Source organism: Capra hircus, chromosome 10, assembly GCF_001704415.2.
Source record: "Capra hircus breed San Clemente chromosome 10, ASM170441v1, whole genome shotgun sequence".
Taxonomy (NCBI): Eukaryota; Metazoa; Chordata; class Mammalia; order Artiodactyla; family Bovidae; genus Capra; species Capra hircus.
The window spans coordinates 43,351,548-43,379,418 of record NC_030817.1 but is presented as its reverse complement, the minus strand read 5'-3'; the positions used below and the strand labels follow the sequence as shown (position 1 = coordinate 43,379,418).

The following is a 27,871-nucleotide window of genomic DNA, read 5'->3' as shown; positions in this document are numbered from 1 at the left end:
AAATAGTTTGGGATAATACAGTATCCCTTGGTATTCAAACTTTGGATCCAAATATATTGAGGTAATAAGGGCTACTTGTATATTTGTTGAAATATGTAAAGGAAACATAGAACAAAAAAATAATGTACACCTTCCAGAAAGTTAGAAAAAAAGGAAAAATGGGAGAGGAGAAAAGAGGAAGTTTAAAAATAGGTAATCTATCCTTTCACTCTTCTTTGCTTGGTTCATGTCTTGATGTAACAGTAGCTGTAAGTCTGGGAAGGGAGACTCCCCAGACCACTAAGGACTTGGCAGAGTGTATGCACATACTTGTAAGGGCCAGCTGTGTGCACTCACTGTGTCCAAGTTCTGGCTGAGGCCTCCCTGTCCTGGACTACAGTGAGGATGGATGCTGCGCACAGGGGTCTAAACTGGCTGTAGTGTGAGAATGTGTGTGGACATCTGCTTTGAATATCCTCAGTCCAAGGTGGGCACAGACATTTGCAAGGACATGGAGGGCACAATTAGCAGGAGAGACCTGGGGTTTTTGGACTCCTCGCATGACACAATGTGAGTGGGCATTACTGGCCTCTGTCGGAACACCTGCAGTCTATCCAAGTGTGTCACAGTTCTACTCCCACACTATTCTATAGACTGTTCTTGGAAAATCCACTAAAGCATTCCTATAGTTGCCGACAGCCTTATCCCACCCCCACACTTGAACACTCATTCTCCGGTTAAAAAGCTATGTTACTTATGTTTCTGTAGCAGTTTAGTGAACTTAAAGCAATCTGAGAAAAGAGACACACACAAAAAGTAATCCATCAAAATGAGAAGCAGAAAATAACAGGGAAAGTGCTTTCTTCTCTTCCATTATTCATTCACACTTTGATCTAAAAAAAAGCCATAGTTGAGACCAATCTAGTTAGGCTTTATATTGTGGGGCAGCAGTGACTCGACATTGGGTATCAGAGAAGCAGAGTAAGTAAGGATGGTGTCTGTGTGTAGTGTAATGGGATGGGGATCGGGGGTAGTAGCAGCAACAGGAGATAAGTTGCATGCAGGGAAGCTGATCAAATAAGGAAACAAAGAGAGGATAATGGGAGCCTGTGATACTGCAGTAGCATGAGTACACCTAGCTCCCAGATCTTGGTTTCTAAATACTATTCTCTTCCAACAGGAACCAGGGCTCTCTGAGAAATGGCTGACTTTAGGACTGGTACAGAGGTAGTACAAGGTAAGTGGAAGATCTTGCTGTGTTAAAAGTAAGAAGGTGCTCAAAGAGTCAAGTGGGTACAGAAGACATTTTGAAGGGCCTCCTGCTGGCTAATCTTGAGACTCTACATCAGAAATAAATGATGATAATAACAGATTCTAGTCCAGTGAATTTTAAAGTAGAAATTTATGAGTCCACAAAGATAAAAACTTTTTAAAAATAAATAAGGAAAAGAGAAAGCTTCTCTTTATAGTAGAGGACCAACTGATGAATGTAGTTGGAATTATGGCATTAGAAAATCACCATTTGGCAACCCCTGTAGTGTTTTAAGTCTTCCCTACAAAACACTGATTACATAAAGGAGAAATAACTAGAAATTCCCTGATGGTCCAGTGGTTAGGATTTTGCACTTTAAAACTGCTGTGTTCACCACAAGCTACACAGTGCAGCCAAAAAAAAAAAAAAAGGAAAAGTAACTATGATAGAGAAACCTGGCAGGCCCAACTTTATTTGAGTGATTTAGAGTTAACATTGCCAGTGTTGGGACAGCTCAAAATTGTGTTGCACCTAATATCTAATGTGAGGCAGTAAGAAAACTATCACCTCTGTGATATTTGTATGTTACAAATGCATGAAGTGAATCTGATCATGAGGAAAATCAGACAAACCCAGATTGAGGGATATTCTTCAAAATACCTGGCCAGTAATCTTCAAAAGTGTAAATTCTTGAAAGTCAAGGAGATTTATAAGAACTGTTTCAGGTTGAAGGATCCTAAAGAGACTGAACTGAACTGAACTGAAAGAGACTTGACAACAAAATGAAATATGTGATCCCAGCTAAGCCATCCCTGGACTCTGACCTACAGAAACTGAGATAATAAATAGGTACTGTTTTAAACCACTAAGTTTTTGGTAATTTGTGACATGATAAAGAATACTAATCTATAGGTGATTTTACTCAGGGGACATAGGTACAAAAATCTTGAACAAAAGATTAGCAGACAGAACCCAGCAATTCATGAAGATGATACTATGTCACAAATAAGATAGCTTTCTCTGAAACGTCATGTCCTCCTTCAGGGGATCTTCCCAACCCAGGGATCGGACCCAGGTCTCCTGCATTGCAGGCAGATTCTTTACTGTCTGAGCCACCAGGGAAGCCCAAGAAATAGAAAATGAGTTTAACGTATGACCATCATCAATAATTAACCACCATAACACAATAAAGAAGATAGAATCTCATTATTACCACAAAAGATACAGAAAATCCTCATCACACTCACAATCCATTTGTGATTGCTACTCTCAAAAAACAAATTATGCCTTTAGTAAGTATTATTTTTAATGATGAATTATTTAATACTTTTCCTCAGTTCAGTAATGAGCTATGGATACCTACTGTCTCACTTTTATTCAGCATTTTATGAGGTGCTAGCTAGTTTGAAAGATAAATAAAATGCATAAGAATTGAAAGGAAAAAAATCCAAATAACCTATATATTAATAAAAATTATACTAAACTTTAGAAAGCTTCCTGGATACAAGATCAATATGTGAATATGAAGTTTGTTTTTATCTTCCAGTATCAAATATAAAGTGAAATTTTTCACCAGACTACATTGATTAGGAGAAACAAGGTCTTGGGAGAAATTCATCTATAAAAGGAACAGGATGATAGCATTCAAGTCCTCCAGAACCACCACTGTGGTGACTTCAAGAAACTCATCTGTAAATAGACTGCAAAGTTCAAATAACTGCAAGAGTTAGCCTCTCTAGTTGCCAGGATCCCTTATTCAGGTGTCATAAATGATGCCTGAATTCTTAATGTCTTAATGTATTCCAAATGTCTTTGTGTAGCCTGAACATAAATATAAAGGTATATATTAATGTACAAATATCTATATAGATAGATAGATAACCATTAGGATATACTACAGGCAACTCTTAAGTATCTTTTTGACTTAATGGTAATGTATCTTGGCGATAAATCCAGATGACAAGTATATCTACTACATTATTAATTTTGTAACTGTCAAAACTGTTTAGTTTGACATAATTCAAGCTTGCAGAAGAATAGCAAGAAGAGTACAATGAACTGTAGTATACCTTCTCTCAGATTCACCAGTTGTAGGCATTTGGGCTACATTTGCTTCATATTTGCTTTCAGTTCAGTTCAGTCGCTCAGTTGTCTCCGACTCTTTGTGACCCCGTGAATCGCGGCACGCCAGGCCTCCCTCTCGATTACCATCTCCGGGAGTTCACTCAGACTCACGTCCATCGAGTCGGTGATGCCATCCAGCTATCTCATCCTCTGTCGTCCCCTTCTCCTCCTGCCCCCAATCCCTCCGAGCATCAGAGTCTATTCCAGTGAGTCAACTCTTCGCATGAGGTGGCCAAAGTACTGGAGCTTCAGCTTTAGCATCATTCCTTCCAAAAAAATCCCAGGGCTGATCTCCTTCAGAATGGACTGGTTGGATCTCCTTGCAGTCCAACGGACTCTCAAGAGTCTTCTCCAACACCACAGTTCAAACGCGTCAATTCTTCGGCGCTCAGCCTTCTTCACAGTCCAACTTTCACATCCATACATGACCACTGGAAAAACCATAGCCTTGACTAGACAGAACTTAGTCGGCAAAGTAATGTCTTTGCTTTTGAACATACTATCTAGGTTGGTCATAACTTTTCTTCCAAGGAGCAAGCGTCTTTTAATTTCATGGCTGCAGTCACCATCTGCAGTGGAGCCCCAAAAAATAAAGTCTGACACTGTTTCTACTGTTTCCCCATCTATTTCCCATGAAGTGATGGGACCAGATGCCATGATCTTCGTTTTCTGAATGTTGAGCTTTAAGCCAACTTTTTCACTCTCCTCTTTCACTTTCATCAAGAGGCTTTTTAGCTCCTCTTCACTTTCTGCCATAAGGGTGGTGTCATCTGCATATCTGAGGTTATTGATATTTCTCCTGGCAATCTTGATTCCAGCTTGTTTCTTCCAGCCCAGCGTTTCTCATGATGTACTCTGCATAGAAGTTAAATGAGCAGGGTGACAATATACAGCCTTGACGTACTCCTTTTCCTATTTGGAACCAGTCTGTTGTTCCATGTCCAGTTCGAACTGTTGCTTCCTGACCTGCATACTGATTTCTCAAGAGGCAGGTTAGGTGGTCTGGTATTCCCATCTCTTTCAGAATTTTCCACAGTTGATTGTCATCCACACAGTCAAACGCTTTGGCATAGTCAAAGCAGAAATAGATGTTTTTCTGGAACTCTCTTGCTTTTTTGATGATCCAGCGGATGTTGGCAATTTGATCTCTGGTTCCTCTGCCTTTTCTAAAACCAGCTTGAACATCAGGGAATTCACGGTTCATGTATTGCTGAAGCCTGGCTTGGAGAATTTTGAGCATTACTTTACTAGTGTGTGAGATGAGTGCAATTGTGTGGTGGTTTGAGCATTCTTTGGCATTGCCTTTCTTTGGGATTGGAATGAAAACTGACCTTTTCCAGTCCTGTGACCACTGCTGAGTTTTCCAAATTTGCTGGCATATTGAGTGCAGCATTTTCACAGCATCATCTTTCAGGATTTGAAATAGCTCAACTGGAATTCCATCACTCCACTAGCTTTGTTCATAGTGATGCTTCCTAAGGCCCACTTGACTTCACATTCCAGGATGTCTGGCTCTAGGTGAGTGATCATACCATTGTGATTATCTTGGTCATGAAGATCTTTTTTGTACAGTTCTTCTGTGTATTCTTGCCACCTCTTCTTAATATCTTCTGCTTCTGTTAGGTCCATACCATTTCTGTCCTTTATCGAGCCCATCTTTGCATGAAATGTTCCCTTGGTATCTCTGATTTTCTTGAATAGATCTCTAGTCTTTCCCATTCTTTTGTTTTCCTCTATTTCTTTGCATTGATCACTGAAGAAGGCTTTCTTATCTCTTCTTGCTATTCTTTGGAACTCTGCATTCAGATGCTTGTATCTTTCCTTTTCTCCTTTGCTTTTCGCCTCTCTTCTTTTCACAGCTATTTCTAAGGCCTCCTCAGACAGCCATTTTGCTTTTTTGCATTCCTTTTCCATGGGGATGATCTTGATCCCTGTCTCCTGTACAATGTCACGAACCTCATTCCATAGTTCATCAGGCACTCTATATCAGATCTAGGCCCTTAAATCTATTTCTCACTTTCACTGTATAATCATAAAGGATTTGATTTAGGTCCTACCTGAATGGTCTAGCGGTTTTCCTTACTTTCTTCAATTTGAGTCTGAATTTGGTAATAAGGAGTTCATGATCTGAGCCACAGTCAGCTCCTGGTCTTGTTTTTGTTGACTGTATAGAGCTTCTCCATCTTTGGCTGCAAAGAATATAATCAATCTGACTTTGGTGTTGACAATCTGGTAATGTCCATGTGTAGTTTTCTCTTGTGTTGTTGGAAGAGGGTGTTTGCTATGACCAGTGCATTTTCTTGGCAAAACTGTATTAGTCTTTGCCCTGCTTCATTCTGTATTCCAAGGCCAAATTTGCCAGTTACTCCAGGTGTTTCTTGACTTCCTACTTTTGCATTCCAGTCCCCTATAATGAAAAGGACATCTTTTGGTGGTGTTATTTCTAAAAGGTCTTGTAGGTCTTCATAAAACCGTTCAACTTCAGTTTCTTGAGCATTACTGGTTGGGGCATAGACTTGGATAACTGTGAATGGTTTGCCTTGGAGACGAACAGAGATCATTCTGTCGTTTTTGAGATTGCATCCAAGTACTGCATTTAGGACTCTTGTTGACCTCATATGATGGCTACTCCATTTCTTCTGAGGGATTCCTGCCTGCAGTAGTAGATATAATGGTCATCTGAGTTAAATTCACCCATTCCAGTCCATTTTAGTTCGCTGATTCCTAGAATGTCGATGTTCACCCTTGCCATCTCCTGTTTGACCACTTCCAATTTGCCTTGATTCATGGACCCTACATTCCAGGTTCCTATGCAATATTGCTCTTTATAGCATCGGATCTTGCTTCTATCACCAGTCACATCCACATCTGGGTATTGTTTTTGCTTTGGCTCCATCCCTTCATTCTTTCTGGAGTTATTTCTCCACTGATTTCCAGCAGCATATTGGGCACCTAATGACCTGGGGAGTTCCTCTTTTCGTATCCTATCATTTTGCCTTTTCATACTGTTCATGGGGTTCTCAAGGCAAGAATACTGAAGTGGCTTGCCATTCCCTTCTCCAGTGGACCACATTCTGTCAGACCTCTCCATGACCCACCTGTCTTGGGTTGCCCTGCAGGCATGGCTTGGTTTCATTGAGTTAGACAAGGCTGTGGTCCTAGTGTGATTAGATTGACTAGTTTTCTGTGAGTATGGTTTCAATGTGTCTGCCCTCTGATGCCCTCTTGCAACACCTACCATCTTACTTGGATTTCTCTTACTTTGGGTGTGGGGTATCTCTTCACGGCTGCTCCAGCAAAGCACAGCCACTGCTCCTTACCTTGGACGAGGGGTATCTCCTTACCGCCACCCTCCTGACCTTCAACGTGGGATAGCTCCTCTAGGCCCTCCTGCGCCTGCGCAGCCAGGGCTCCTCGGGTTGCTCCTCCCTGCTGCGGGCCCTGGCCTCGGGCGTGGGTGGCTCCTCCCAGCTGCTGCCCCTGGCCTTGGGCTCCGGGTGGCTCCTCAGCATCACTGCCCGGTGCACTAAGCAGAGACGGCTGCGCTTTATCACTCCCTTTTCCCTTCTTTCATCATGTTTCTCTGTCTGTGTGTTTTTCTGATCCATTTGAAAGCAGGTTGCTTAAATTATGTCCCTTTACCCCTTACTCTTTCAGTGTGTAGTTCTTAAAAATAAGGACATTCTCTTTAATAAACAGAATACAATATTATAAAATTAAGAAGATTCAACAAAATACAAAATTATTCATATGTAGTCCATATTCTGATTTTATCAATTGTCCTAATAATACCCTTTTATACTTATTTTCTTCCTGATCCAGGATCCCACTCAGTATTGAGTATTTGGTCTTGTTTCTCTAGTTTCTTTTTAATCTGAAATAGTTGTCAGCCTACTTTCTTTCCTGATATTGACATTTTTGAAGAGCTTTTTCCATTTGTATGCTTGTATGATTGATGCTGTCACTCAGTTGTGTCCAACTCTTTGCAACCCCATGGACTCTATCCCACCAGGCTTCTCTGTCCATCAGATTTCCTAGGCAAGAATACTGGAATGGGTTGCTATTTCCTCCTCCAGGGGATCTTCCCGACCCAGGAATCAAATTCGCGTCTCTTGTGTCTTCTGCATTGGCATGTGGGTTCTTTACCACTGAGCCACCTGGGAAGCCCCTTCTGTAATCTCATTCATTTTACTTGATGTAGAGTTGAGAAAAAAGGAATTGAATTGGCCCTAATGGCTCTTTCTTTACCTACTCCTTACAGATTCTGAGTTTGCTTAGAGGAAGAACAGGTTGGTATTAGCTCTGTAGACAGGACATAAGGTGGAGGGTTCTTTGCAAGGGGTTCCCTCTCTACTGAAGTTCTTTCTTATGCATGGTTCTCTATGAAGAAAATGAGGGCTCAGGAGACCATGTGTGCCTTGCTATTTCTCAGCTTATAAATTCTTCTATGATGAATACTTTATTTACCCGGGGTGGCACTAGTGTGATGTGTAGGTATGAACCTCTTTTGCACTCTGGTTGATGACCATGAAGGGAAATACTCTAGTTTATCCTAATGTTATATGTTTTGGGAAGCAGCAATAACTGCTGTCTCCCTTTCCACCATGGGAAACAGTCCCTCAAAGGCCTAGAAGAGGTGTGGTCACTGGGTAAGTGGATGAGTGCCCTAAGGGGGTAGGGTTGCCATAGTGTCCACTGATGTGGAGGCAAATCTTCTGTGAATGTGTGTTTGTGAGAATGTATAATATATACATACAATAAACACTTGGAAAGATGGAGGTAAAGGGGTCATATGTTCTGTAAATTCTCTGAAATCTAACCTTTGAAGGTTTTAAAGCAGCCAAGTTAACAGTATCAATGGCAACATTACAGAATCTTGAAGTGTAATGTAAAGGATTATGATGCATGGGAAATCCAAGTTGGAATGTACCTGAAGTACAGATGAAATCAGTTTGCAGCTACTGAAAGTAGAGAGGAACATACAAGTTGTTTATTAGAAACAGAAAGAACCCAAGTAACAGGCTTGGAGAAATGAAGCTAAAAGGATTAGACACAGTTCCTAAATAGAAGTGAAAGACCAATGTGGTTTCATGAAATGGCTTCACAGCGGTCTTTCCCTGAAGATGACTTCAGTATCTACTATGTCCTGTGAGCTTCCGTCTACTATAGTTTTTTAGATAAGCTTAGTTAGGGTGGTAGGAGGAAGCCATGCTTAAGGGGTCAGGAGGTACATGCCGCATTTTGAATGATTTTTCCAGGTTTGACTCATTGGAGGTTCCTCAGATGGAAGGGAAGATGTTATTTAATATCCAGCTAATAGTTGTGCCTAAAGTGTGACAGGCCTGGGCCTCCCATGATATTGATAAATAAAAGGGAAATGTCCATCCAGGTAACAGAGAGAACTTGTCAAACTGGCAGAATTGTAAGTAGAGGTACTGAGGTGAGGTAGCTGTCTCCTGGAGACCCAATTTGAGATACTAAGCGTGGAAAGAAAAATCGAGGGGACAAAGATACTGGGCTGCCTGTTGCAGTAGCCCAATCACAGAAGGCAGCTCTGTGTGGAGAAAGGACTGTCTTCTGTGCGGGTCTGGTTGATCCATATGGACATATGAATTCCATAGCTACTGTTAAGGACATTCTGGATCAGTCATTTCTTTAAAAATTTAGGTTAAGTTGCCATTTATTAACTATGTAATCTGTGCTTCATACCTTGCATCATTTAATCTAATCCTTAGTACAATCCTGTAAGCCAAGTAACACCATCCTGTTTCATAGATGAAAAACAGACATATAAAAGTCCCAGATCACGTAACTAGTGAGTGCCAAGTCAGAATTTAAAGTAAGATCTATTCTTTTTGCAAAGTATGTGCTCTTTCTCTCCCTCTATGTATGTTTGTGTGTTTGTATGTGTATGTGTGTAATTTATACACATATATCCATGTATGTGCTCTTAATATATTTATATTAATATGTGTATATATTATGCTCTTGAATGTATATATGGCATATATATGTGTACACACACATAGAGACTTCTAATATTTGATATATAAATCCAAATAACTTGACAGACAGATGATGGGTAGGTAGGTAGATAAATATCCCTTCTCTCTACAAGTCACTGCACATGCCTTAGTATATTACCATGAGCAAATGACTAGACCATTTACACATGATATCTCACCTGTAAAACAGGATTCAAAAATAACTGTACTACCCCATAGAATTGTTGCAAGAATTAAATAGGAAAGTTCATATTAAATGCTTAACATAGTGCCAGTTAATACATGATAGCTGGCTTCCTTGGTGGCTCAGACAGTAAAAAATCTGCCTGCAATGTGGGAGACCCAGGTTCGATCCCTGGATCGGGAAGATCCCTTGGAGAAGGGAATGGGTACCCACTCCAGTGTTCTTCCCTGGTGAATTCCATGGACAGAGGAGCCTGGCAGCCTACAGTTCTTGGGCTCACAAAAGTGACTAACACTTTCACTTTCATTTTTACTCTGCACATGCACTTGGTTGTGTCCAATTCTGTGACCCCATGGACTGTAGCCTGCTAGGCTCTTCTGTCCATGGGATTTCTCAGGCAAGAATACTGGAGTGGGTTGCCATTTCCTCCTCCATCATTGTTATTAACTGCTATCTGTTATTATTATTACTAGTAATAATTAAATTACCTGTCCAGCAAAAATGTAAATACTCTAAATGGTATTTAGAAAGAAAGTCTGCATTTTTAGCAGATTCTAGGATCCTGAAAGGGCAGTATTTTCTGTCCTCTTGCTTTGGTTTTAGGAAGAAATTGTCTCTCTGTTTATTTGGCTGCAGGCACTCTTCAGAGTTTTCTTGCTGGCTCAGATGGTAAAGCATCTGCCTACAGTGCGGGAATCTTGGGTTCAGTCCCTGGTTTGGGAAGATCCCCTGGAGAAGGAAATGGCAACCCACTCCAGTATTCTTGCCTGGAAAATCCCATGGACGGAGGAGCCTGGTAGACTACAGTCCATAGGGTTGCAAAGAGTCGGACACCGCTGAGGAACTTCACTTTCACTGTTCAGAGAGCCCTGAGCCCAGTAACACAGTTTTAGACTCCAAGTTCAAATACTTCTGTCTTTGATAGGGAATGTATTTGGTAGAAGTCTTATGAAGAACTCTTTTTTGTGTCATGAGGCTGAGAGGGCCTGATTTCATTTGTGCATATTTTGTTTCTTCAAAATGCTTTCCTTTCTTTCCATGTGGCACCAACACAGTGCAGAGCGCACAGATCACTATGACCCATGCCCAGTTAATGAAGCTGAAGAGAACCAGCCCCATCTCCAGGGGGTGACTGGCCTGCGGAACCTGGGCAACACATGCTACATGAACGCCATCTTACAGTGTCTTTGCAGCATCTCACCACTGGTGGAATACTTTCTCTCGGGAAAGTACATTAACGCTCTTCAAAAGTAAGACTATTTGCCTTACCTGTGGCTCGGCCCCCGCCCCTGCTCTCCAAGGTGAGGTTAGGGAAGGGACCTTCTGGAAAGGGCTAAACCAGTTAGTAGAGGCTGCAGTACCCCAGATCCCGTTTCTGGGTGAGTACAATGAGAAGGTCAACCAAGAAATGAATCAATCTTGGGGTCTGATGCCACATGATCAGCCAGAAACATTTCCCCTCCTTCTTAGGGACTGCAGCGAGGTTGCCACTGCTTTTGCATATGTGATGACAGACATGTGGCTTGCAGATTGTGACTGTGTCTCACCAGAAATATTTCGGTCAGCTCTTGGCAACCTCTACCCAGTATTTATGAAAAAGACGCAGCAAGATGCTCAGGAATTCTTGATTTATGTTCTGAATGAACTTCATGAAGCTCTGAAAAAGGTAGGTAGAATTAATGGTGGGAGACGTGGGCAGGAGGTGTGATGAAAGAAGCTGCCAAAGCAGAACCAACTGAAAGCATAGTGCCTTTAGAACATTTCACTAAGGCTGTAGAATCATTGGACAGTCAGAACATGCTCCTGGAAATGCTGTTCCTGGGCATCAGCTAGAGTCACATCAGGCTACAAGCCTAACAAAATTGGGCCGTCTCAGGAGTTTAACATTTGCTCTTTAAGAAACTTTTTTTTCCCCTAACAATAGGAGGCTAGAGAACATAACCTGAAGGGACTGGAGGAAAGATCCAATTCCTTTATCTTACCGTGAGATAAACTTGCATGACCAGAAGCCAGTTTGCAGCTTACCCTCTTCCCAGGAAAACCTGCCTCCAGAGCCCCATATCACAGTATCATTGGCTGTCAGCTTATGGCACCGTAGACATGGGTTTTACCAGGGTTAGGGTGTCCTCATCCTCAGCTTCACTTAAAGAGGCAAATCAATGAATTATCACAAATTATACCTATTATATTCTCGTAAGATCTTATTCTATTTATTATCTGAATCCAAAACTAAAGTTTTGGATAGGATTCTGATAGAAAAATCAGGTCATTCTATTAAAACAACTTTGATAACCAGTAGTTGATTTGGCATGAATTTGTCCCTTGATTAGTACCACCGGAGAAAATCATATGAAAAAAGATCCATTCCAAGATACTGCAGGAAGATGATCGCCAATGAATCCTCCATCATCACCCGGCTGTTTGAAGGGCAGCTCAGTTATAGCATCGTATGTTTAAAGTGTGAGAACTGCACCTACAAGAACGAAGTTTTCACCATCATCTCCCTCCCCATTCCATCCAAATATGAGTGCTCTCTTCAGGTAAGAATTCTTACTCCTGGAGACCTCTTTTGTCTCTCTCTACCCCAGCCCTGGATTTTTCTCAGCACTGTTTCCTATATTTTCTAGTATAAGGGGAGCCACTTTATAACTAAAAAAAATTGGAAGCCCATGATGACAATGTTTTGTAGAAAAGTGACTACAGCCAAAAGTTACTGTGAATTCAGTTGTAACGCTGATGACGTTCAGTGAAACAGCCTCACTGTAAAATAGATAGATAGGTGGGCTTTATTCAACCTATTGAGATGGCTTGGTGCATATAGGAAATTTAAACTTATAAAAATTCTATGGCCCCTTTTCATCCCAGAGGTCTGTAGGTCCAGATTGGAAACTAGATAGAAATAAATCTGACTCTTAGTCTTGAGCCACTTATATTTGGACAAGAGCTGAGGAATTTGAGCGGGGAGATAGAATGGAATGGTGTCTTAGTTTACCTCTTGAATTTTCTTTATTGTAATACCAAAAGTTAATCTGTAAATGGAGTGGGGAGGGTCAGGAAGTGGGTGGGAGGTTGGGGGGTGGGAGGTGTCAGTGAAAGGTAGGTGGCTGTTAGGAGGCAGGGAGCAGTAAGTTTCCTTGCAGAAAAACTCACATTAATATTTTTCTTCCACAATTATGAAAGTACATCTATTGCTAAAACTTTTTTCACATACCAGAATTAGAGAAAAGAATTCTGCTTATTCAGACCTGGACTTTTTCTCAGATCAAACTGCTAAAGCCTGCTGGAGGTGAATTCCAAAGCCTCTAAATGAGGCGCTGGCAATCTGTGCTCACTTCTTCTTTAGGCCAGTGCTTTGCAGAGCAGGGGACTTGGCTGGTTGGTGATGTCTCCTGTGGGCATGAGATCTGATTCTCTCTGTTCTGCTGTCTTTATAATGGGCCACCCCCAGATACTGGGATATGGCTATTTTTAGTCACCAGATCACTTTTGTGATGAGACAAATAACTTAAAGCCTGACTTGGTTAGTGGAAATTGCATAGTTGGTATTATTCTGAAACAAATCAGAAATAGTAAAATGATGATTCAGAGATTAGAAATGAGATGGACATTTGGATCCATTGCAGTAACTAAGTGAGAAGGCAGCACCTCCTTTGCCAGGTGGATTCTGTCCAGACTGCATCTTGTGGTGCTGGCATCTCTTGGATTTGACTTTGAGAAAAGCACCAGGGATTACATTTCTGCAGCTCTTTTAGAGTTCTAATATAGACAGGAGCCCAGATTGCTGCGGATCCGATTTGGTCATCAAATGCTTTTTTCCTCAATAGGACTGTCTCCAGTGTTTTTTTCAACAAGACACATTGACCTGGAATAACCAGATTCACTGTTCCTTTTGTGAAACCAAGCAAGAGACAGCTGTGAGGGCCACTATTTCCAAAGCACCAAAAACAATTGTCTTTCACCTAAAAAGGTATGGATTTTAACATTTTGTGAGCAGATATTTTGAAGAGCTTTCACACGTAACTCACGTACCATGCATTTCACCCATTTAAGTGTATAATTCGATGGTGTTGGGTATATTAATTTTTTTAAATCTGTGGTAAAATATACATAATAAAATTTGCCATTTTGGCCATTTTAAGTGTATAATTTTACTGGCATTAATTACAATTCACAATGTTGTATATCAGTCAGTATTTCCAAAACTTTTTCATCACCCTCTACGGAAACTCTGGAACCATTAACCACCCCTCATTCCTCTTCCCTTTAGCCTCTGGTCACCTCTAATCTGCTTTCTGCGTCTGTAAATTTGCCTATTCTGATATTGAACATAAGTATAGTCACAAAACATTTGTCCTTTTTGCTGACCTGTTTCACTTAGCATAATGTTTCCAAGGTCGGATATCCTTGTAGTGATGTGTACCAGAATTTTATTCCTTTTTACACCTGTGTTAATACTCCATCATATTTATGTGCATCATGTTTTCTTTATCTTTTAAACTGTTGATAGACATTTTGGAGCTCACTTTGAGTGCTTTTTAAAGATAGATTCCCTGGCTCCACCCTTGGAGACTCTAATCCCATAAGTCTGATGTGGAATCTGAGCATCACTATTTTAATTTTTAATCTCCACCCCTGGCTCATTTTTTATTTTTAAAAGTTTCATATATACAGAAATGTTGAAAAGGTATAGAATAAGTATCCATATACCCTAAAATCTTCACTAGTTGGTGCCACTTTTTGACATTTCCTTCCATTCTTCCAGTCTTTCTCCCTCCAGCTCTCCCTTTCTCTGTCCCTTCCATTTTATTAGCTGAACCATCTAATGTAAGATGCAAACACCAAGGCATTTCATGCTTAAATACTTCAGTATGTATCACCTGAGAAAAAGGACATTTTCCTACATAATCACACCATTATCAAATAATCCAAAAAATGTAACGATAATTTTGTATCACCTAAGATATAGTCCCTATCTAAATTCCCCCATCCCCAAAATGTCTTTCATTACTTTTTTCCAGTCCATCCAGTCAAGGGTCATACATTGCATTTGGCTATCTCTTCAGCCTCTTTTAATCTGGACTAAGCCTTCCCTCTTTTTTAATAGTTAAACTTTTTTTCCTCCTATTGAGCCATTTTTGCCTTCTCCTGGATTTGTCTGATTGTTTCCCCTTGGTTAGATTTGGGCTAAGCCGTTTTATTTTAGCAAGAATCTGCCATAGCTGATGTTATGGACTTGTCATTACATTACATCAGGAGGCAAATCATGAAAATTTGTCCCAATTTTCCAAAAAATATTTGGAAAATTTGTCCCAAAAATATTGGTAATGTTAAATCTGATCCCTTAGTTAAGGTAGCGACTGTAAGATCTCACCATTTAAAGGTATAGTTTTCCCCTCTGTAACTAGTATCACTTTGAACTCATGGATATTTTAAAATTTAATGGGTTTAGTATCCATTACTATTATCATTCTTTAAAAAAAAAAGATTTATTTATTTATTTTTGGCTGTGCTGGGTCTTCATTGCTTCATGGGCTTTTTTTTAGTTGTGGAGAGAGGACTACTCACTAGTGTGCTAGCTTCTCACTGCTATGGCTTCTCTTGTTGCAGAGCACAGACTCTAGGGCGCATGAGCTTCAGTAGTTATGGGTCCTGGGCTGTAGAGACAGGCTCAGTAGTTACAGCACACAAGTTTAGTTGCTCCATGGGTTGTGAGGATCTTCCGAGATCAGGGATTGAATCTATGTCTCCTACATTGTCAGGTGGATTCTTTTGGAGAAAGCGATGGCAACCCACTCCAGTACTCTTGCCTGGAAAATCCCATGGACGAAGGAGCCTGGTGGGCTGCAGTCCATGGGGTCGCTAGGAGTTGGACATGACTGAGCGACTTCACTTTCACTTTTCACTTTCATGCGTTGGAGAAGGCAATGGCAACCCACTCCAGTGTTCTTGCCTGGAGAATCCCAGGGATGGAGGAGCCTGGTGGGCTGCTGTCTCTGGGGTCACACAGAGTCAGACACGACTGAAGCGCCTTAGCAGCAGCATATATGAACTATAGAAACTTCTGATATGATTTCCATTGTTATAGTTTCACCTTTTCCAGAATGTCCTATGTTACACCATATGTGACCTTTTGAGTTTGGCTTCTTTCACTTAGAACAATGAGATTAATCCATGTTGTGGAATGTAGCTGTGGTTCCTTGTTTTGATTGCTCTGTAGTATATACCCTTTTATGAATGTAACAAAATTATTGATCCATTCACCAGTTGATGAACATTTGGGCTGTTTCCAGTTTGGGGCAGATAGGAATACAGCTGCTACAAACATTTGCATATAGGTTTTTATGTGGATATAAAACCTCTTCGTTTCTTTTGAGCTGATACCTAGGCATGGGATCATATGATATATCATATGGGGTCACATGATAACAATATTCCTTTCAGTTCAGTCACTCTGTTGTGTCTGACTCTTTGCGACCCCCTTGACTGCAGCATGCCAGGCTTCCCTGTCCATCACCAACTCCTGGAGCTTGCTCAAACTCATGTCCATCAAGTTGGTGATGCCATCCAACCATCTCATCCTCTGTCTTCCCCTTCTCCTCCTGCCTTCAATCTTTCCCCCTTTTCCCCTTGATATTTCTTTAAGTTTTGCAAACAAGATTCTTTACTTTCTGGCACAAGAATATCTTAGGCTCACCCAGTAATTTCCCACCTCTAGACCTAAATCAGCCACTTTTCCAAAATGAACATAATGTATTTTTTAAAAAGCTCTGGAGTGATTCTGATATGACCTCAGATTTGCTGATCTATGTAACACCTAGAAAATGTGACAAGATTTTTCACCAAGCTTTATCGTATTAAAGATGTATTAAAACCTCAGAGCTGGAAAACAGGACACTGCCAAGACAGTGTGTATGGAAATCAAGATAAGAAAAAGCTGAGTCAGCTTGGTTAGGGTGAACAGCATCTGCTGGAGGGAAGACTTCAGGAAACCACCAGTGTGATTTCTACTCCTCCAGTGCTGATCCTGGCTTTAATTCCATTCTTTTCCTCCTGCTAGACTGACTCTAATCCATCTCATTCCTTGACTCAGGCCTTTGGCCCACTCCAGCCTCAGTTTTGGCAAGGCTTGTGGATGTGAAGATTCTAAATATATGTAATGAGACAAAGTAATTTTTGTAAAGGTCAGCACCAAATAATCTTTCCAAGAAATTGCTTTTAACTACGAACTTGTGAAAGTATGTGGACTTCATTCATGAGTGGTTTACAAACTTACTATCTCACACATTTATTTTATCTCTCCAGGTTTGACATTCTGGGTACAATGAAAAGGAAACTGAGGACAGATATTCATTACCCGCTCACTAACTTGGACCTTACTCCTTACATTTGTCCAATTTTTCGGAAACATCCTAAATATAACCTCTGTGCAGTGGTGGTGAGTAAAATGCTGAAACTATATAAAGTAACACAAGTTTAAAGAAAACTGTAGAATTATTTGCTTGAATGATTACTCTTATCTCTTCCTGACTTCTCCTGTACTGTTCTTTTAAAAACAAAATAGAGCCTGGAAACTGCCTGCTTTGACCTTGGACAGTACCACAGTTAAAGAATACAATGTCCTTTACACTGCCTCCTTACTGTCCCACTACTCCATGGCTATTTCAGATCTAGGGATTTGTGAGCTGTGCCCTGGGCAGTGGGCAGCACAAGTTGGTTCCAGTAGCTTTATGTTGAACAATCATGAGCCTCTCTGTGGTGAAAGCCCCCCAAACATAATCACTGCCTGTGAGCATCAGTCCTGAGGAAACTCTGGGGATTCCATTGGCTCTGAATCAACTGTCATCATTGAGGATTCCCTGAAGGAAAGAAATCATGGAGTATAATTCAGACCAGACCTTCTACAACTTCCCACAGCATCAACCTACCCCAAGCACAAGGCCATCTCTAGGTTTCTGTTCTTGATCACAGTGCTATCTTCTTCAGAACATTCAGGTTTCACTTGAACATTCCAGTTTCACTTGAACTTGGAGGTCCAGTTGTGTCCAGTGTCAGATGGGCAAGGCTCCCACTCGATCCCAGTGTGATTTACCAGAGTCCTCTTGTGTGCTGAAGTCTAATTTGCTATTAAGCTTATCGCTGAATTAATATAAAATATTGTTTCAACTGGTCTTTCTCTTTAACATCGCTCAACTGAGAACCATACTTCAAACTTAAAAAAGATCCTTTACTTTAGCCTTTTTATGTTGATCTTTGACATTCTTCTTTCTAATTTATCCTGCCCTTTAATATGGTTTTTCTTCTCTAACTTGCCAATTTGGAAATCTAGAGTGACATCCTCTTCTCTATCATAATAGACTCTAATGTGAATTCCCAAATGATATGGGAATTGCCCCACCTCCGTATTTTACTGTTTTAACTTCTCATTATAACTGTTTCTGCTTTAAATAAAAAATCTAAAAGCAGAATTTATAAAAACTTGTATGATAATTATCTGCAGTATGAAAAGGTACATGTTTATATTTAAAAGTCACGCAAGCTTCCTATAAATTCTTAATCCTTTGTTTAAATTATTATTAGTTAATTGAAGGGTAAAAATTGATTTTGAAAGAAATATAGCTAGAATTTACTGAAAGTTGGTGATTGATCAGAAACAAGAACTAAGCATCTTAGAAACTGTGATGTATGGTCCTGGGGAAAGGCCATCCAGAACTCTGCTACACAAGGTGTCATTCCCCAGGAGACACCTGATAGAAATAAGAAATATCAGGCTCCACCCAACTGACTTACTGACTGGAAACTTGCAAGATCCCCATGTGATTGGAAAGTGTACTGAAGTTTGAGAAATATTCAACCCTGGCCCAAAAAGGAAGGATTGCCTCCACACCATCCTTAACAGATATTTATCCAGCTTTCGAATAAACCCTTAAAGAGCTCTTTGCTTTACAAGGAAGGCTCTTTATCTACCAGATTTGTTTGATTTTACAAACATATAGTGCTTGCTATGTACCAGATAGTGTTCCAAGCACTTTATAAGTAATCAACCATTTAATTCTTATGTAGCCCTGTGAGGTGTGGGCACTATCCCCATCTTACAGAATGGGAAACAGGAACAGAGGTTAAATAATCTGCTCCAGTCTAATGCCTACAAAGAGCAGAGCCAGGGTCTGAAGCCAGGCAGGCTGCTGCAAACAGTCCTGCTCTCACTACTATGTTATGCTACCTCTGACTGTTAACTTGTCTGTCTACATTGGGCCCAAACTCTTTGGGCTTCCCAGTTGGTAAAGAGTCCACTTCCCAGTGCAAGAGACGCAAGAGAAGTAGGTTTGATCCCTAGAGGAGATGGCGACCCACTCCAGTCTTTTTGCCTGGAAAATGCCATGGACAGAGGAGCCTGGCAGGGTACAGTCCACAGGGTCGCAAGAGTGGGACACAACTGAACACAGCACAGTTAACACCTATGTGACTTTTTGGTTAACAAATGCTTGTACGTATGTGTTAGCCAAACAGAACTCATTCTTATTTCTTATATGTGTTGTTGTTGTTCAGTCACTCAGTTGTGTCCGACTCTTTGCAACCCCATGGACTGCAGCATACTAGGCTTCCCTGTCCTTGTATCTTACATGTCTTATATGTGACAATCCTTCAAATATTTGAAAATAGTGATCATACACTAACAGCATTTACCCCCTTCAACCCTCTTCAAATGATTAGTTTCTAGGAAAACTTTTTAAAATTATCAAATATTTCAGGCAAAGAAAACACAATATGTACACACAGATGTTAAGAATAAAATATTGTAGAAAAAAATCAAGCCTCTGTGTATCTTTAACAACTCTACTTCGCTCCCTTCTCAGTTGTAACCACTGTCCTGAATTTGGAAGGAATTACTCCCACGCAGGACTTCCCAAGTGGTGCTAGTGATAAAGAACCTGCCAGCCAGTGCAGGAGGTGGAAGAGACATGGATTCGATCCCTGGTTTGGGAAGGTCCCCTGGAGAAGGGCATGACAACCCACTGCAGTATTTTTGCCTACAGAATCCCATGGACAGAGGAGCCTGGCGGGCTACAGTCCATAGGGTCGCAGAGTGTCGGACACGACTGAGTGACTTAGCACAGCATAGCACATTCCCATGCATTCTTTCATACTCTTGTCACACATGTATGTGTGATATAGTGTGTTCTGCATGTTTTATAAATCTAGTATCATTAACTTACATATCCTTCTGTAACTTTTTCCTCAGCTTTATTTTTGTGATATTAATCCATATTGATATATTAGCTTTAGTGCATACATTTAACCTGCTTTTAGTAATTCTTTGTATCTAGTTGTTTCTAATATTTTGCTCTCACAATTTTGTATAGTGCATTGTCATGTGCTAACACATGAAACTTTACTCTTCTGGATCACATTTTGAAGATTACTGACGTGAATCTCTCCTTTATTAACATAGCAAACAACATTGATTTTCTACTTAATTTTTTTTGCTAAAAATGTTTTCACATTTTTAGTATCTATTTTCACAATCAAGAAACTAACCTGTACCTTTCTTTCTCATACTGTCCTTTTCTGTTTTTGTTTTAGGGATCAGCCTGTTTTGTTTTAGGATCAGTCTGTTTCTAGCCTCATAAAATAGGTTTGCCATTCTTTTCTATTCTCTGGCACAGTCTGTTTAAGATAAAAATAACTTGTTTCTTGAAAGTCTGGTATAATTAAACAAAAAACCTATCTGGTCCTGGAATTTTTGTTCTTGGTGAGTAGATTTTGAAATATTTGATCACTTTGCTTTAGCCATGGTGAGTCTATCGAGGAGTTTCTGTTACTTCATTTTTTTTTTTTTAGAGTATAATTGCTTTACAATGTGCTAGTTTCTGTTGTACAATAAAGTGAATCAGCTATATGTATACATACATCCCCTCCTTCTTGGGACTCCCTTCTACCCCCATCCCTCCCATTGCACCCATCTGGGTTATCACAGAGCACCAAGCTGAACTCTAAGTGCCATACAGCAGCTTCCCACTAGCTATCTGTTTTATACATGGTAGTGTATATATGTCAATCCTAATCTCCCACTTTGTCCCACCCTCCCCCACCCCATGTCCCCATGTCTGTTTTCTAAAAATGGAAACCATGAATGTAAAGCTCAGTAAAATTGCAAAAAGGTAACCTGCCAGTGTAACCAGAATATGGTTCAAGTAGAATATTACCAGTACCTGCCTGTGTGACCCCTTCTAGTCCAGGAGACCACTGGCTGCTGACAGGTTTTGCCAGTTCTTCTGCTTTATAGAAATGAAATCCTACTGTGTGGACTCTTTTGTGTCTGACTTCTTTCACTCAAAATTATGCAACATTCATTCATATTACTGCATGTATTGTGGCTTACTCATCTTCGTTGGACTTCCCTGGTGGCTCAGATGGTAAAGCATCTGCCTACAGTGTGGGAGACCCAGGTTCAATCCCTGGGTCAGGAAGATCTCCTGGAGAAGGAAATGGCAACCCACTCCAGTATTCTTGCCTGGAAAATCCCATGGATGGAAGAGGCTGGTAGGCTACAGTCCATGGGGTCGCAAAGAATCGGACACAACTGAGCGACTTCATTTTCACTTTCATTGCTGTATAATAGTCCATTGTGTGAAACTACCACAGCTTGCTCTACCCAAAGATCATGAAGACACTTATCTGTTTTAACTTATAAAAGCTCTATTTTACTTTAACATGGTTTTAAGAATATTTAAAATCCCTTTCTTTTTTTTTGCATTTCAAATTTATTGGCAGAAAATTGTTTAGAAGTGTCTCAGCAGTAAAGAATCTTCCTGCAATTCAGGGGGCTTGCAGGAGATTCTATGCCTGGGTCAGGAAGACCCCTTGGAGAAGAAAATGGCAATCCCTCCAGTATTCTTGCCTAGGAAATCCCATGGACAGAGGAGCCTGGCAGGCTGTAGCTCATGGTGTTGCAAAGAGTCGGACATGACTGAGGGACTAAACATCATAACTGAATTGTCACTTCTCCCTTTGTTTATCCTTAACACTATAATTTATCTATTTTGTTATCTGAAAGAACCAGCTTATGGTTTTTTGATTATTTCTTTGTGTTCTATTTCATTGATTTCTGGTTTTTAATTTCCCATCTTTAACTTCCTTTGATTTCCATCAACTTGTTATTTAGAGGTGCATTTCAAAAATTCCAAACATAATTTTATATAGTCATATTTCTGTTACTAATTTCTAACTTAACTGCATTCTTATCGGAAAATATGGTCCAATATTATCCACTCATAGTACAGGTTGATACTTGTTGCTTTTTGTAGTAGTTTTATGTGTGCTTGAAAAGAATTTTTAAATTAGGTTCAGAGTTCCATATGTCCATTAAATAAAATTTGCTGTGTTGTTCAAGTATATATTCTTAAGTTTTTATCTGCTTTAACATATATATATATCAGTTTTTTTGTCTTTTTTTAACTTTTGGCTGGTCTTCACTGCTACTTGCAGGCTTTCCCTAGTTGCCGCGAGCAGGAGCTATTCTATAATTGTGGTGCGCAGGCTTCTCATTGCGGTTGTCTTGTTTAGAGCACAGGCCCTAGGGTGCATGAATTTCAGTGGTTGCAGCACACAGACTTAAATGGTTCCAGTGCGTTGGCTCTGGTATAGTTGCAGTGCACAGGCTCTGGAGCATGCGGGCTTCAGGAGTCTTGGCATTCATTCTCAGTAGTTGTGGCGCATGGGCTTATTAGTTGCTCTACAGGCATGTGGAATTTTCCTAGACCAGGGATCAAACCCATATCCCCTGCATTGGCAGGTGGATTCTTAACCACTGGACCGCCAGGGAAGTCCTCAGGCTCTCTTACATATCACTTTTTCACCTGTACTCAATTTTGTTTGTGTAGGACGTACTTCAGTGGACTTTACATCAAGTCTGTTATCCTGAAGTCTTAAGTCTCTGACTGAAAAAAATCTTTTGTTTACTTTGATTCTTGAATGCTTTACCTAGAGAGCAAATTCTGGATGCAGTTATGTTTTATTGTTTTAAAACTATTACTTCAGGTTTATATGGCTGCCATGGAGTTCTGCCTTCATGTTATTCTTTTGTGGATAATCCTTTTTTCCTGTTGACTTTAAAACTTTGTGTTTGTTGTCTTGTAGTATTATTTTTATTTATCCTTGGTTCGCCGTATTTTCTAAATTTGAAGATTCATGTCTTTCCTTAACCATTTCTAGTCATTGTCACTTTCAGTAATGCCTTGTTCCTGTGCTCTATTCTCCAGCACTTCTACTAGGCATATACTGAATATTCTCTTTCAACTTCCTGCCACTACTACATTCAGGCTAATTTCCTCAGTTTCATCTGTATAATTTATTCATTATCTCTTCAATTCTATGCACTATGTACTCTCAACACTTGAAATTTTTAATTTCAAGTGTTTATCATTTCTGTAAGTTCTTTTGAAGTTTCCAGAGTTTGCTTCCTGTTCTTAAAATGTTTGTATACTTTCTGTATAGTCTCTATTACCTAAAGTGCTTGGGGTTTAGTCTTCTTATTTATTGCCTTCTCTTCCTCATGGTGAATTGTTTCCTTGTGTGTTCTGTAATATTGAATTGTGAGTTCAGCATCACTGGCTTTTTCTCCTTAATGTGTGGTTATCCTGTGCAGCCTGAATTAAGGTCCATCAATTTAGAAAGTAATTCTCTTTTCTTTTGCCAAGCAATCCCCAAATAATTCTATTCTCACATTAAATTCACAGGATTCTGACACACACAGGTATTAACAGTTTAAATCTGAATCCCCCAAAGAAGCCAGGTCTGTGGTAACAAATTTCTAGGAATTTCTTTTATTCTTTGTACCCAGAGCCTAAGCTTAGCTAAACACTGGAGGATAGATTCCCCCCGTCATTTACTTTTTTAAAACAAATATTTATTTAGCTGTGTCAGGTTTTAGGTGCAGCATGGCATGCAGGATCTTTTGTTGCAGCAACGCGCTTCTCTGTGGTTGTGGTGCATGGGCTGTAGAGCCCAGGCTCAGTCGTTACAGCCCTCGGGTTTGGTTGGCCTCCAGCATGTAGGATCCTAGTTCCCCCACCAAGGATCTAACCTGCATCCTCTGCATTGCAAGGTGGATTCTTAACCACTGGACCACCAGGGAAATCCCATTTGTTCTGTTATTGAGGGTCAGTCTCTTTTAAGAGGTTATGGCTATGTGTGTGAATTTCATTCCAACGCCTCACCTTGCAGGGACTTAAGACTTTACCTCCAACCCTTGTGCTACCCTTAAAACCCAAGCACAGTGGTTCCAGAGTCCAGAAACTGCCTTTGCTCCCAGTCACAGCATCAACTATATATCACACTCATCTTTTATTTCCTCTGTACTTGGCCCCTTGAGATTAGTCTCACTATACCATCTTTAAAGTTAGCCATGTATTTCAATGGGTATTTATCGTGTTTCGTTCAGCATTCCTTACACTTTCATATGAAGACGTTCAGGCTAGCTGTTTGCCAAAAATAACTCGGAACGGAAGTCAAGAATGATGCTTCACCTGCTTCTGCTATGTTCGTTTTTTGTTTTTGTTTTTTTTTTACAGCAAAGCATCAAAACTGAACATATTCTACCCATGATCTGTCTAGTCACTTTAGAACATTACTCATCATCTGTATCCACCAGACGTTTTGTTTTTTCAACCAAATTACATCACACTATTATGGACATTTGGAGAAGGAAATGGCAACCCACTCCAGTGCTCTTGCCTGGAAATCCCATGGATGGAGGAGCCTGGTAGGCTGCTGTCCATGGGGTCGCTGAGGGTCGGACATGACTGAGCGACTTCACTTTCACTTTTCACTTTCATGCATTGGAGAAGGAAATGGCAACCCACTGCAGTGTTCTTGCCTGGAGAATCCCTAGGACGGGGAGCCTGGTGGGCTGCCATCTAAGGGGTCGCACAGAGTCGGACACGACTGAAGTGACTTAGCATAGCCTTATGGACATTTTAAGTATTTACTTAAATACTTAAGTATTTACTTACTTATTTGGCTGTGCTGGGTCTTAGCTGTGACCTGGGGATCTTCAATCTTTGTTGGAGCATGTGGGATCTAGTTCCCTGACCAGGGATTGAACCTGGCCCGCCTGTATTGGGAGCACAGTGTCTTAACCACTAGACCACCAGAAGTCTATGGGCACCATTTTATAAATAAGGAAATTTAAGCATATCAGCTTAAGGTCACATGGCCAGCATCAGGACCAGAGCCTGAATCTTTTAAATATTAGCTTTGGGATATTTCTCTAATGTGTAAGGGGAGATGTGAGGAAGATGAAGTTCTAAGAGGACACTTAAAAAGTACCTATGTGCTTACACTACAAGATAAATAGTAGTTGTATACAAGACATATATACAATAGTAGCGTATATAAGGTCTCGTTACCCAGTCTTAAAAGATAGGGGAATTAAAGCTGAATTCATAAGACTAGAAAAATCCATTTTCCTCCCCCTACCCCACTGATAAGCAAACTTATTCTGTAAAAAGCTAGACAGTAAATATTTTACGCTTTGTAGGCCATGTATCTAGTCGTTATTCAACTTTACTGTTGTAGTGTGAAAGCAGCCATTTATAAACAAATGAGCATGGCTGTAGTCCCATAAAACTTTATTTAAGGATATTGAAAATTTTGAATTTCATGTAACTTTCACATGTCCTTTTTTCAACCATGTAAAAATATAAAATGCATTCTTAATTCACAGGCCATACAGAAACAGGCAGTGGGCTGGCTCTGATCCATGGCCAGATACGGTTTGCTGACCCCTGCTGTATGCCATACTACCTCCTGAGAAATGAGGTTCTCCAATGCATTTGTTTCAAACATTCCTCTACTGGCTTTGGAAAGACGAATGCAACAGGTTCTTCTTTGGGCCTTGGATGACTGAGGGAGCTGTTGCTGTGCACCCCCCTCAAATTGTGTGGTCACAATATGCAGTCGTTTTATGTCTTGTTGCCACGTTAAATGTCTTTTTTCATGTCTAATCTTAGCCTATCTTCAAAATTACACTATAAGTTCATTTAGGAGATATGATTATTATTTTAAAATTTCCTTTGATGTTTAATAGTCAGTGTATGGTAGGTACTCTTGATTCCAGGTATCTCTTGGAGTAATAGGAAACTCTTGACTCCCAAGAGATACCTGGAACCTAGCCACAGGACTGGAAAAAGGTCAGTTTTCATTCCAATCCCAAAGAAAGGCAATGCCAAAGGATGTTCAAACTACTGCACAATTGCACTCATCTCACATGCTAGGAAAGTAATGCTCAAAATTCTCCAAGCCAGGCTTCAACAGTATGTGAACTGTGAATTTCCACATGTTCAAACTGGATTTAGAAAAGGCAGAGGAACCAGAGATCAAATTGCCAGTATCTGTTGGATCATCGAAAAGCAAGAGTTCCAGAAAAATATTTACTTCTGCTTTATTGACTATGCCAAATCCTTTGACTGTGTGGATCACAACAAACTGTGGGAAATTCTTCAAGAGATAGGAATTCCAGTCCACCTGACCTGACTCCTGAGAAATCTGTACACAGGTCAAGAAGCAACAGTTAGAACTGGACATGGAACAACAGACTAGTTCCAAATTGGCAAAGGAGTACATCAAGGCTGTATATTATCACCCTACTTATTTAACTTATATGCAGAGCACATTATGCGAAATGCTGGGCTATATAAAGCACAAGCTGGAATCAAAATTGCTGGGAGAAATATCAATAACCTCAGATATGCAGATGACACCACCCTTATGGCAGAAAGTGAAGAAGAACTAAAGAGCCTCTTGATGAAAGTGAAAGAGGAGAGTAAAAAAGTTGGCTTAAAGCTCAACATTCAGAAAAGTAAGATCATGGCATCTGGTCCCATCACTTCATGGCAAATAGATGGGGAAACAATGGAAACAGTGAGAAACTTTATTTTGGGGGTCGCCAAAATCACTGCTGATGATGACTGCAGCCGTGAAATTAAAAGACGCTTGCTCCTTGGAAGAAAAGTTATGACCAACCTAGACAGCATATTAAAAAGCAGAGACATTACTTTGCCAACAAAGGTCCATCTAGTCATACTATGGTTTTTCCAGTAGTCCTATATGGATATGAGAGTTGGACTATAAATAAAGCTGAGTGCTGAAGAACTGATGCTTTTGAACTGTGGTGTTGGAGAAGACTCTTGAGAGTCCCTTGGACTGCAAGGAGATCCAACCAATCCATCCTAAAGGAAATCAGTCCTGAATAGTCACTGGAAGGACTGATGTTGAAGCTGAAACTCCAGTACTTTGGTCACTTGATGCAAAGAACTAACTGATTTGAAAAGACCCTGATGCTGGGAAAGATTTAAGGCAGGAGGAGAAGGGGAAGACAGAGGATGAGATGGTTGGATGGCATCACCAACTCAATGGACATGAGTTTGAAGAAGCTCCAGGAGTTGGTGATGGACAGGGAAGCCTGGCGTGCTGCAGTCCACGCTGAAAAGAGTTGGACACGACTGAGCAACTGAACTCAACTGATGGTAGGTGCTCAGTATCAACTGATAAATACTAGCTGCTGTCAAATACTATCTTGTTTCATTCACATATTCTATTAAATAGTCAATAAACCTAATGTATAACCATTTCAGTGACACGAAAAATAGAGCAGTCAGGCTACATGTATGATTTGACTTAAAATTGTCATTTCCTTTTAATCCAGTATAAAGGATAATTATTAAAAATATTTTGTGGCCCTACATTTTTGGCTGTTACAGTTAAGTATTCAAATGTTAACACTAAGTCTGACGTTTCCTCTTTCCCCTAGAACCACTTTGGGGATCTGGATGGTGGCCACTACACTGCTTTCTCCAAGAACTCAGTGACCCAGGCCTGGTACAGCTTTGATGACACACGAATCAGTGAGATTCCAGATACTTCAGTCCAAACTGCTGCAGCATATCTCCTGTTCTACAGCTGTCAGCCCTTTTCTATACCTACACAAAAATGCAAGAGCTAAGAAAATGGTGTTTCTGAAAATTGCAAAACTAGCAGTAAGAACCTGGTACTTAAGTTTTGCTTTGTCATTAAAAGTCTTGCAACTTACTTGCATTTGCTGACATTTTTAAGTCCTTCTGGCATATTATGCAACCTTTTACAAGGTAAGTTTATAACAAACATGGGTCCTAGCCCATTGAACAAGGCAGCAAAGAAATGATGCAGTACTAACAGATGGGGACCTTTAAAGCACCCAGATTATGTACTGTGTGCATATTTCAAAGTGCACTGTTCAGTAATGTGTATTTTTATCATAGATTATCTCATAATTAGATACAGCCAACAAAT

General features: G+C 40.3%; 1 protein-coding gene across 2 annotated transcripts; it reads left to right on the top strand.

The window, feature by feature from the left end:
- USP50 (ubiquitin specific peptidase 50) lies at positions 177-27,631 on the top strand. 2 transcript variants are annotated; one of them, XM_013967145.2, is made up of 7 exons: positions 177-1,216; positions 10,600-10,794; positions 11,015-11,210; positions 11,875-12,084; positions 13,369-13,511; positions 16,847-16,979; positions 27,354-27,631. In XM_013967145.2, the coding sequence occupies exons 2-7, from the start codon at positions 10,709-10,711 to the stop codon at positions 27,543-27,545; spliced, it is 960 nt and encodes a 319-aa protein (XP_013822599.1). In that variant the 5' UTR covers positions 177-1,216; positions 10,600-10,708; the 3' UTR covers positions 27,546-27,631. The 2 variants fall into 2 exon arrangements, with proteins under 2 accessions (XP_013822599.1, XP_017909677.1); XM_018054188.1 differs by lacking the exon at positions 177-1,216 and having other exon boundaries at positions 10,573-10,794.